Source organism: Macaca mulatta, chromosome X (genome assembly GCF_049350105.2).
Source record: "Macaca mulatta isolate MMU2019108-1 chromosome X, T2T-MMU8v2.0, whole genome shotgun sequence".
Lineage (NCBI taxonomy): Eukaryota > Metazoa > Chordata > Mammalia > Primates > Cercopithecidae > Macaca > Macaca mulatta.
In genome coordinates, this window is record NC_133426.1 from 21,468,429 (window position 1) to 21,481,301 (window position 12,873).

Sequence of the window (12,873 nt, forward strand, 5' to 3'; positions counted from 1 at the left end):
CAGGGTGTCATAGAAAAGACACCCAGGGCACTTCTGGACGTTGAGATCGACATAGCTCTCATTTTATTTTCTGGACCAGACTCCAAAAGTGCATAGCCTATGTATGAAAGATTACTAAAAAGGTGAAATGTCTATTTCTGGCCATAAAGCCCATTCAAAATGCTCAGGAAAATGCTGTATAAAGTCCATTATTTAACTTTTCCTTGAGAGTAGGGCAATGGCAGCTCAACTCTCCGAGTATTTCTTAAACTGATTCTCTTCAGAGAAAAATCAGAAATTACAAACCAGATGCATTTGCTAGTTAAAAATTAGGGCGAGAGGAGGGAAACTCCTTGAAGTCTCCAAAACAAAATGAAAATGCTAAAGTGAAATGTTTGTAATTTTGCTGTCTTGAGACAAAGGCCTTGGAAACATGAGCTGCTGCAGGTTTTGAAAACTGGAACTGCAATGCCTCCTCCAGGAGAAAGAGGATAGTTGCAGGTTAGAAATCATCTCATGAACTGGCTCAAGCTCAAAGGATTCAGGTGATTGAGAAAGAGATCCTCCCAGATGTTTGCAAGTGCTTCAGTGAGCTCATATTAGTTACAGATAAGATAATTAATGGATTTTAATTTTCAGTGAGCTTTCTTCATATTCTTTGGGGAAATGTGCAGAGCTACTCTTCAGACAGTATTTCACTTAAAAACCAATCAACTCCTAGCCTTGGAAGCAAGGGGCACAGGGCAGAAGGTATGGGCAGACTGTGAGAACAGCAAAGGGAATGAAGACTTCCTGGAAGCTGCTGTGTACCAGGAGCCCTAGCTAAGTCAATTAACTATCTTTACGGTCCCCTCAAGACTTACATTATTATTCCTATTTATAGATGTGGCTCAGAGTGGTCAGGAAGTTGCCCAAGGTCACTGAATTACTACGTGCCAGAGCTGCAAGTGAAGGACAGGTGTGTCCCACTCTTTCCAGCACATCCAGTGTCCAGTGGCTGCTGTAAGGTGAGCAAATGTGCTGCAGAAAGCCTGTCCATGCCACCTGACACAGCCACAGCCCACTCTGCTATGATTGCCCCACTTCTTCCCGCAGAACTCAGGCTCCCAACCCTTCTCAGCAGTCAGTACCAATGAAACAGATACAACACTCAAAATGAAAACTGTTTGCCTTTCCTATAAAGTAGGAACACAAAACTGGGAAATAGGACACTGGGATTTTAGACTGGTACTGACCTTGATTCCATTGCTCCTGGGACTCACTGCTAATAGATAGGCGATCTTAAATTAAGTTCATTCTAATGGTAACATTTTGTAGTTAATAATGGTAATAGCTCCCGTGGTACACAGAACTTTAGATATACACACTATGTGATTCAGTGCTTCTCAGCCCTGGAACTATCGGTGCCTGTTGTGAGGACTGTTCTGTGTGTTGTAGGGTGTTTAGTACCATCCTTGGTCTCAAGCCCCTGAATGCCAAGAGTACCCACCCTGAGATGTGACAATCAAAAATGTCTTCAAACATTGCTAAATGTTCCTCAGGGTGGACAGCAGAATTGCCTCTGGGAGTTAGGTATTTTTCTCATTTTTCAGATGAAGAAACCGAGGCAGAGAAATTATATAAAATCACAAAACAAGGGAATAGCAAAGCCAGGGTATAAACCTACACTTGAATCACTTCTCTTCCACCTTTCTTTCAGTGGAATAACTGTTTTCCAACATCCTGTCTAGACTCTTTGTCACCTGTGTTCAAAGGCTGTACCTTGTCATTTCTTCTCCATTCCTGCTGCAACCATTATGTGCTAATATCCCCTCTCACATCCTTACTCAACTAGACTGTGAGTCCCTTGAGGGATGTTGTCTTGTATCACCTATTTCTAATGTAGTAGTGCCTGAAACAGTCAGTGAATAGATGTTCATTTCATAAATGAGTGAATTTATCCCAGCACTTTAATCCTTCCCACTCAAATCCAATTCATGCTGCTAATTTGCATTATGAAGAAGAAGGTTAATATGGCCAAGGTAAATTCCAACTAGCCCATGTACAAAATGATCAGGCAATGAAAACAGTCTGAATAGATGGATGATTGAACACTCAGAATTTAATAAACCTGTTGGGGTAGTTTTCAGGAATTAATTGTTGCCTCTGAAACTAAACTGCAGCCATGATTGTTATCATCTGTATCCAAAATTGGGGGATCAGGTAAGAGCTAGGCAGTAAAATGTGTATTACTTGTTAAGGATTCTATTAAATGTGACAGGTGGAAGGAAGTGCCACTATCTTCTAGGGTGGAAGGAAGTGCCACTGTCCTTCCTATAGAAGGCATCCAATGACTTTCTGGCAATAGGACATACTTGCTTTCTGCTGTTTATCCAGCAGTCTAGATGAATTGTTCTGAGCAACCTTTGTGCCACCTGCCTAGACGAAAGAGACTCCAATCTGTCGACTGCTTAATAGAAATTTCCCTCAGTGAGAAGCCAATTGACTGACCCTGCCTCCGATTAAACCAGCCACCCCCTCGCCATCTGCATAAAGTCCTAAACCAGAGGGTGTGGAATGATCAGTTCACAGGCAGGGAGCAGTGGCAAGGGAGTACAAGTTAAATTTGCAAGTCTTGATTTGCTCCTCGTGATTCCTTCTCCTTCTCAAATGCCACAGCATGTGCAGGGAGTTAAAACGAGCAGCATTGTCACGATGCAGCCAACCCTGATTAGACAGCCTGGAATTCACTTCCCCAGTTTTCTGCGTGGGCTGCACACAGCGTGAGAGGGAATGAGCGAAAAGGCCTCATGGGTCGGAGACTGCTGCACCATGAATGACACAGAGACTCCTGACAAGCCCTTGCTCATCTCCGGAGCAAAGGCAGGTGGGCTCTGCAGCGGTCTGGTATTCCTCTGCTGCAGTTTTGTCAGCACTGGGCAAAGTCCATGTCATCCCCAGCACTGCCATAATCAGTGTTTTTCTGTTACTTCTCCTCTCCTTTCTCCTCCCCTCCCTTCCTCTCTCTCTCTCTTTCTCTCTCATACTTTCTCTGATATTTATGGGCATTAACTCTTCCTTTTTGTCAAAATCCTTAAAAACAGCAAATTATTTGTGCTGCCATGCAATGTTTTGCCCATTAAACTGTGAACTAGGGTAGATGCTCTGGCATATTTGAATCCCTAATGCCTGATATACTCAGCACCTGGTGCATCTTTTGTGTTTAGTAAATGCTGACTAACTAAAAGAATGAATATGTGAATGAATAAACAAATGAGCAAACAAAGGAACCCACCAACCAACATGCCAGGGTTGTGTTTCAGTGCTCATCTTTGTGACAGTGACAGTTTCTGTAATCTCTTTAGCCTTTGCTTGCTTTGCTCTGACCCAACATGGTGAAATATTATTTGCAAAGACTATAACTAAAAGAACATTTTTAAAGAATGCAGTGGGTGATAGTGATTAAAAGGACTGGCTGTTTAGTGTGACAGATGATGGTTTGCACCTCACCTCTGTGACTTACAATCTGGGTGACCTTGGTCAAGTTGCATAAACTTTCTTAGCCTTCACTCTCCCATAAATAAAATGAGCATTGTAGTATATACCTCATGTAATCAGCCCAAGGAATGAATGAAATAATGCATGTGAGGTACAAAATATGGTACCAGGCATATCACAAGCATATAATAAATGGGAATGCTCATGAAGACAATCAAAATGATGACATTGATATTGATGCTGGTGACTACTAATGCTTCACATTAATACTTTAGAAGACTTGAAGAACTGCTGAGATAACCTACTGCTTTCTGATACATTTGAGATGAAAAGATAACCTATAAAAATAGTTGGGTTAGAGGCAATTCCACATAGACCATATACCATAAATATGTTTAATCTGCCAATTGACAAGAATCATATTTAAGAGTGCTTCATTCCTAAGTCTTGATTACTGTGAAGAGATTATAAATATTGGGCAATTAATTACTTTACTCTTTTTATTACTGTCTTAATTTCTGTGAAATGCAATGCATTGGTTGCTTGGAAAGAAAAGTCTGCAGCAAGATGGACCTGACATCAACCTTTCAAGCAGATAAATCAGGGTTACTCACTCTCAGCAGTACTGACATTTGAGGCTGGATCATTCTTTGTTGTAGGAGGCCATCCTTGGCATTGTGGGATGTTTAATAGCATACCTGGCCTCTCCTCACTAGAGGACAGTAGCAGCCCACCCCTAGTTGTGACAATTCAAACTGTATGCAGACATTGCTAAATGTCCCCTGGGAGGAAAAATCCACACCCTCCCCCCGCCCACTGAGAACAAATTAGATAGATTAATGAGTTCCATTACATTGACAGTAGAACAGGTGCCAGGTGTAACTGTCTTTTGGCCCATGGAAATGTGTGTGCCAGTATAGGAAGATCAACAGAATTGGGTTCTGAGTCACCTCTGCTTTCCACCAAGCTGGCTGAAGCAAATGTGTTTCTCTGGTCTCACGTCTACTTCCTAAAAGCTCTCGCACCAATTCCAACTTCTTCCTGATAATTCACACACTACACCCTCCAAACCTCTGTTTTAATAGAAACTACACTGGTAGTTTCTGTGTGTTTACTGTTGAGAGGCTCTTAAAGCAACTGCAACAATCAACTCAAAGTCTTCTTGCGTTCACTCTCAAGAGTCCTTTACACCCACCTTTACAAAGGCTGTAACCAGGGTCTAAAACAAGAGTTTTGCCAGCCAGGAAAACAAATGAACAAGACCTTGATACAGTTCAGAATCACTGCAGAACCTGTCTTTATCCAAGCAAGTGAAGATCAGGAAAAATTTAAAAAGAGCATCACAAATCAAAAGAAATGTGGCTTCACTAGAGAATGAAAAATTTCAGCATAAAACCATTTCCTTCAGAGAAAGTGAATAGAGCTCTGTAATTGGGTCAAAGCAGGTAACATTTCAAAAATGAGGACAAAAAATTTCCACAAACCACACAGAAGACATTTGGAGAAGTGTTTTTAAGTCTAGTTCTATGTAAAACAATAAATCAGTCCTCTGTCTTCTGGCAAAAGGAAAAGGTCATGAAATCATGATAAGTCAAAGACTATGAGAAATAAATCATCTTAATTCTGAAGGCTGAAAAGCAACATGAAAAATAATCTTGTGATAAAATGTAAAGTGGAAAAAGCAAGATACAAAACTATACAAGTGCTATAAATGATGCTATGTAAGAAAATATACAAGAACCAGTTCCTATTTACTGAGTAATTACCCATCCCAGGTACTGTGCTTGGAGATACTTTCAAAAATACATCTCCCTAACCCTTCACAACTACTGACTGAGAGAGGTGCCATTTTCTGCTTTTACCAAACAAGAAAATAGAGACATAGAGTGCAAAGTTGCAAGCACAGAAGGAAATGAGACCAAGTCTTCACAACCCCAAATCAACATATTGTTAGCAACTTGGTTGTATTGCATCCCACATGTAAACCCAGAGGAAAAGACTAGAAGGGGAAATACCAAAGTCAGTATTTTGCTAAAATGGTGATCTACTGGGCAATCATTTTTTATTTCCCAGCCTCTGTTACATTGTTATAGTGTTTATACAAATAGATTTATTACATTTATTATGCCTTACCATTTAAAAGGAATGATATTTCCATTCACGTATCAATTTAATCATAAATTTACTATAAGATGATAAAGGGCATGTTTCCCAAATATGGAATAGGTGCTAATATTGATTTGATTGGTTGGTTATGGGATTTGAGATCTTCTTTTTTAATATAGTCATTTATAACTGTAAACTTTCCTCTAAGTACTGCTTTCATTGCATCTTATAAATTTGGGTATGCTGTATTTTTGTTTTCATTTGCCTCAAAGTATTAATAGTTTTAAATTTACCTTGTGATTTCTTCTTTGACTCATTGGTTATTTAGAAGCATGTTGTTTAAGTTCCACAAGTTGTGAATTTCCCAAACTTCCTTCTGTTACTGATTTCTGATTTCATTCCATTATGGTCATAGAACATACTTTGTATGATTTCAATCCTTTTAAATTTGAGACTTATTTCATGGCCTAACATATGGTCCATCCTGGACAATGTTCCATGTACACTTGAGAAGAATGTGTATGCATGTACTCTGCTGTTGTTGGGCAGTGTTTTATATGTGTGTATATATACATATCCACACACACTATATATAATATATATACACACATACATGTATAGAGAATGTATATATGTATATATACATATAGAATGTATACATAAATAATGTATATGTATATATACACATATATAATGTATATGTATGTATATATACATACATGTGTGTGTATATATTATATATATTATATATGTTAGGTCTAGTTGGTTTATGGTGTTGTCCATGTCTTATATTTCCTTGTTGATCTTTTGTCTAGTTATTCTAGCCATTATGGAAAATGGGATATTGAAGTCCCCAATTATTATCATTAGATTGTCTGTTTCTCCCTTCATTTCTGTCGCTTTTTGCTTCATGTGTTTTGGAGGTCTGTTGTTACATACTAAATACACTTTTTATCAATTGTCTGGGTATATCAATTTGCCTTCCTGCCAACACTCTCAGAATTAGCCCTTGAATCGGTAGGAATGATGATAATGCTTAACATTTAAGAGTAATGAGCGCCTTATGTTCTCCCCTATCAGAGATGACAACTCTCTGGATGACAGGTTGGTAAATATGTCTTATCTAGACATAGATGTTATTTGAAAAATAAAGCCAAAGAATTCTCGAATACTAAGTTTTCTTCTGGTTTACACGTCTTTCTCCTCTTTTGAGGAATATGAGACAAATTTGACATTTTCTTTAATTTTTTAGTTTCCCAGAGGAATACAATCAATTAATTTAAAGTCAAATTTCTGGGCCCATTACTGATTTTCGTCAACAATGTTAACTATGGACCTTTGTGAGAGAAGCAAGTCTTTCTTTTAAAGTGGTAAGCTCCCTAAGATTACAAGGACTTGGAATGTCTACATTTCTAAGTGATCCCACACTTGCTGTGGTCAGGGCACTGGCAACATCCTCCAGACTTGCCCTGTGTACCTAATATGTATCATGTGAATTGCAACCTTTAAAGGAGCTATGCAATAGCATCATAAAGAAGATGTAAACAAGAAAACAAATACATTACGATTCGGTAAGTTTGTGACAGGATAAACAGAAGATGCTAGGGATGGGGCAGAGTGCTGGAGGAAGAGGACTGTTATGGACTGAATGTTTGTGTCCCTCCCCCAAATTCATATGTTGAAGCCTTAATCCCCAATGTGATAATATTAGGAGGTGGGGCCTTTGAGAGTTAATTAGGTTTAGATGAGGTCATGAGTGTGGGGTCCCCATGATAGAATTAGCACCCTTATAAGAAGAGGAAGAGACATCAAAGGACACAGCAAGAATATGGCCATCTGCAAGCCAGGAAGAGAACTCTCACCAAAACGTAACAATACTGACATCCTCATCTCTGACTTTTAGCTCCAGAACGGTGAGAAATAAATGTCTGTTGTTTTAGCCACACAGTCTATGGTATTTTGTTATAGCGGCCCGAGCAGACTAAGATAAGGGCACACCTCCCCCAACAGGGCATTATAAAGATTCTTTTCAAATCTACAAAATCCAAAATCAGGGCTGGCTAGCTGATGTGGGGTATGAGATGGAGACTAACTTGATATTATGAGGCTGTATATGGGTACAAAAGGCGCTGCAGATCATTCCAACTCACTCTCATTTACTGCCCTACAGCAATGTTTCTCAAAGTATGGTCCAAGGCCCACTGGTTGACCTCAAAAGACTTCTCGATGCAAAAACGCAAGTGCTTTCTTCAGTTCCTAATGACGAATGGGGATTAATTCCATAGATTTTCACTTCTATACACAACCAAAACCTGCTAAGTGAGCTATCAAGAATCACTAAAATTTCACATTTTTCTAAAACCCTAGTTTAGTATATAACCATGAAGTCTGACTACCACACATGTGGCCATGCTGAAATGTCCAACACAGAGAGAAGGGATTCCTGCAACTTCAGAATGAGAATTTCTTTTTAGAGCTTCATCAGTCCCAAGGCTTTCAATTGCAACTTTCTTGGTGCTCATCAGCATCATTGTAGAATTATTCTTAGGTTTTACCTTTGTTAATCATTTCTTTTTCTTATAATTGATGCATCATTACCATTTTGATACTTATTTTGTTCCTCTTCAATTCTTTGATATCACTGAATTCTTTTACCACTGGAAAAAGAGATGAGATGATGTAGGCGGGCTGTGGGTTTTATTTTGTTATGCTCCAAAAGTTTAAGATGTAGTGCCTAGAGGAACTCTTTGGTCTCACTAGGCTGGTCTAATTATTAACAATACCCTGAATGCTCCATATGTCCAGAGGTGATCTCTGAGCCTCTGTTTAAACCATTCCATTCCCACTGCCTCTTTGAAATTATCCCTGACCCCAAATCATACCTTAGCCCCTCAAAAGTCATAGCATTATCTCTACTGCCTAGTTGTTAGTGGGTCATAAACAGCCTTGGGATATCTTTAATAATTAAGCTGCTATCTAATTTTTGAATTGTTAGCTACCTTTTGAAGTATTTTATCTTTCCATCAAGACTTAAGTATCCTGAGAGCAGGGACCAAGTTTTATATCTATACATTTTACTACAGAAAGAAGAAAGTGCTCATGGTATAGAAGCTAGTTTCAAGGGTTATTTACTGAGTACCTATGCTCTGATCTAAGGGTCGGGAGCAAACAGAAATGGACACAGAGTCTGGACACCAGCCCAGAGCAGTTCTGCAGGTTCCCCAGACCTTTGTCCATGAAGCCTGAGGTGGTATCTGCTACAACTGTAAGCAAACAAGTTGACAGTGGCTTCTGATAGTGGCCCTGCGGGATTCCTGATAATGCAGCAAACAAGCAGGATTGGAAGTATTGGAGGACACCTGGTTTCTAGATTTTGCCACTGGTCCTTCCTCTTCATCTGGTTCTTGGACTTTCTTAAGTCACCATCTGGCTACCTTAAATCACAGCCAGGAGGATTCCAAAATTTATATGGCTGAACATCCTACCTTCCCTGTCCCATGCCAGTTCCAGCCTGGACTGAGGCCCCATTTGGGACACTTCTGTGTCTTTTGGCTTTGACTTGGTATGTGCTGTCTCTATATTGCCTGGTCTGGTTCCAGTTTGGGTCTAGGCCCCAAGTCCTTTCCCATAAGCCACCATTTCTGGTGCCCAACGGGGTAGTCACTGGCCTTTCTGATTCTTGTTCTGTAATGTTTTTAATTGATTCCTGTTAACAATTCTATCCATGACACAGGGCATGGAAAGAATTTGAAATCCCACATAAAAGGAGGCACTCATCTTGGCTAAAATGAGATGCTAACCTGTCCTATATGTCTAAAGTACTGTAATAGTGATAGTATTATGTGGACCTTGAGCCTTGTGGTTTTCACTGCATTTGACACTATGGACATGATGGACTTATTCAATCTTCAAACCAATGATCTGTTTGATCAAATAACTGGACAACACAGGGTGAGGGTGGGTGACAAAGTGGTGACCCAAGAAGAAAAATAATCAATCCAACCAGTGAAGGGTTAAGTGATGGCTGGTCCAGGGTATTTACTGCTTATGAGTTCACTGAATCAATCAATGTTAAGAAATGTTCTCCTTCTGTAACCACAGACTATGACTACTGAAGTCTTGAAATCTCTGACATATCTGCAGGAGAAAAATAAGTCAAAAGCAAAACAGCTTGCTACAAAAAGTAAAGATCATTCCTTGGCTTAAAACAATGACTGTACTCATTTGGAATTCAGATCAATTACCCTGACAACTTAGATTTTCACATTACCGTAAGAATAAAGAAAAATAGGTCTCTCTGAGTAGTTTTGCATTAGAATTTGTTAAGGAGAGAAGAATCATTAAAGTCTTCTCTGAGAAAATAAAGTAACAAAAATGTGTTCTGGATATTCTGGTACATTTTTAATATTTGATTGAGTTGTTATTCTTCCTTGTTCCCTGTAATCACACAGCTAAGGCTACTGAATCAACCCCACTGCTGAGTAACACTGCAAGATCCTCTCTAAGCTCATTTTAAAACAGCATTCCTCTGAGTCTTCAAAACCAAATTCTTCTGAAACCGGAACTGAGGTTAAATTTAGGTCAACATGGATTTCATAAAAGAAAAAACCTTTAAAGTTTGCATTAAAAATTCATGTGTCCAACTGAACAGCCTTGGTTGGGTGATGATAATCAATATGACAAAAAGTTAAGTTCCCCTCTCCAGGCTTTCTAACAAGAAAGTTCTGAAACTTCATCCCTATCACACTGAAATATTTCATCTCAACTTGGCAACACAAGCAGGACTGAATGTGATACTCACTCATCAATTTGTTCCATTCTGTCATCAGTAGTAACAAGTACATGTAGCCACGTGTCAGGTTAGTTCCTGCTCACATCAATTTGTCCCCATCCAGGTTCCTGGGATTCAATCTATGGTCATAGATCCACTCTGTTTTACTCTTACTCCTGTGTTCTTTTATGTAACTGTGCTGAAAACACCAGTTACTGTTCTTTTATTTTAACTCAAAACGGCTCCTCACTTTCTCTGACTATAAAGAAACCTTTTCGGCAGAACTAACTTGTAAACATCCAAGTAAGTCAGTGTAAGTGACACAAATAACACTGCCACAATGCATTGGACTGTCTCACAGAACATTCTGTTCCTTATTCTGTCTAGAGGAGAAGATACAGCAGGGCCCTATCTGCCCCACTGCTTGCCTCTGCCATCCAGTCAGAAGATTTCACCCCAACACCAACAGGAAGCATGCAATCCATCTGTAAGGTGTGGTGGGAGGAAGGGATTGAAGCAATATAACAAGTAGGTGATAGCACTAACTTTGAAGGCAGACTCCATTTTTAGAATACATGATAGATGGGGAAACTCAATCTCTCTAAGACTCATCTCAAGAATGAGAGCAATAATTGGGTATCATGAGGCTTAAAAAAAATGGACATAATGTTCTTCACATAATATCTTGCTCATGGTAAGTGATGAATAAATGTTTCTAGTGTTCAGCATGTAGTGAACACTCAATAAATATTGATTGAATAAATGGGTGAGTGACTAAATGAATGAATGGACAATCAACCAGATAAAAACCTGTTTTATGTTCCCAATACAGATTCCTCTCCTCTAGACTTAAATTTCTGCTTAAGAAATGGAATAGATTGTACATTGTGGGCTTAGTAATGTTGGAAAAGGGTAGATTTGCTCCCAGGGTCTCCTAGGAGAAAGAGTGATGACTTGGGCCAATTCCACACTCCCCTGCTGGCAGAATTCCCATACCAATCCACAGGAGCCAGGTGGAGGGTTGTCTGAACCCTCACCAGGGGATCATTATTGAACAAATGCAATTAAAATGAAAATAAGATCACAAGCCCTGCTTGCAGTGCCTTGTAAGGCAGCATGCAAGTTTTGAGCCTACCCTAGAGTCATTATGGCATCCTCTTGGTCTGCCTTATACAAACCTGGGTTACTTGATTAAAGGACTGAACTCCTGGGTCTCTGCCTCTTTATACTCCCAAACTTGTTCAGTTCCTTGATCCTCTGATCCTCTAGCTCATGAATAGCTTGTTGCTTTTTGTGATACCTGGGTGAGGAAACTGAAGCATGAAGTGAGGGAGGGCTCCCTGGACCTCAAGATCAAAACCTCAAGGCCTTTTCCCAAGCATCTTTCCTCTCCCAACTTCATCCTTCCACAACCAAGAAGGATGATCAGAAGGAGAATGGCAGGCTAACATCCTCAATGGATCTACGACTGGTGATGGAATAAGACAGGCCCCAAAACTTGGCTTTACCAGAAAACTGCACCAGAAATACTGACTTAAATTGAAGGCCCCTGGTATTTAATGAACTCTTGTAGAATTTTCCAGATTTCTTCAGTGGAAGGCTTCCTTAAATCATTTTACAGAGGCCTTCTTGAGACAAAGAAGATAGTTTCTCACTCACCTTTTTTCTTCCAACTACTGTTCAGCTTTGGGGACATATTTTAGTTCACTTTTAATATTCTGGATTTCCGATAGATTGACTGCAGGTCCTGGAAGTTTCTTTGCTCCTGGAATTGGCTTCTTCTCCTCATCTGAGGTGGGAGGAACACCCTGAAGAGAAAGGAGAAGAAATCCAACTCACCAAAAAAGACATTTGATCTCTTTGGGCCATGAGCATGAACCAGAAAAAAAAAAAAAAAATTAAAGCAACAATGATGTCAAAGTGTGTTTCTAGCAGAGTGACTGTCCCTTGTGTTGTTGAGACAGCCTTAGAGTTTCAATAAAATCTCCTAAAGTTTGTTGTGAAGTGTGGAATAAAGTTGGAAGAAGAAAACAAGTAATTTCCACATAACTTAGAAAACACTAGAGTACATTCAACTTCTGATAACTAACAAAAATTACCACTAGTTCAAAGGATTTGTGTTTCCAAGAGAAACATCTTACAAGATTGACTTTAATTTGTAATCATACAATTATAATATGCCTGACAGCAAAGATTTGTACAATGTTAGAGCATAGCAAGCTCTAACAATAATTTAGTCCAGGAGCTTCCTGTTTTGTTTGGGGTGTAGTGGCTGCCAGTCTTTGTTCAAATAACATCTTTGGGATGCATAAACAAACTGAAACAAACGTAAGCAAAACCTTTTTGAATATGGGCACCACAAGGGAGAGCGGCAGAGGAAGCCCAGCTCTCTCCTGCTTTGAGAAGTATTTTAAATTTCCTTTCATTGAATGTTATATTTTTGTTGCAGCTTTAGGGCAGGACCCACATCCTATCCTTTTCTGTGGCATTTCCAATGTCTGGCACAGAGGTGCGCGTGCATACTTGTTGATTGTTGTTTA

General features: G+C 39.5%; 1 protein-coding gene across 1 annotated transcript in view; it reads right to left on the bottom strand.

Annotated features, from left to right (window-relative positions):
* Window positions 1-12,873, bottom strand: part of SMPX (small muscle protein X-linked) — a 52,611-nt gene that overhangs the window by 19,798 nt on the left and 19,940 nt on the right. The window contains exon 4 of the mRNA XM_015127078.3: window positions 11,993-12,141. Within this exon, the coding sequence (XP_014982564.1) occupies window positions 12,007-12,141 (135 nt within the window). The 3' untranslated portion in view covers window positions 11,993-12,006. The remainder of the gene's footprint in view (window positions 1-11,992; window positions 12,142-12,873) is intronic.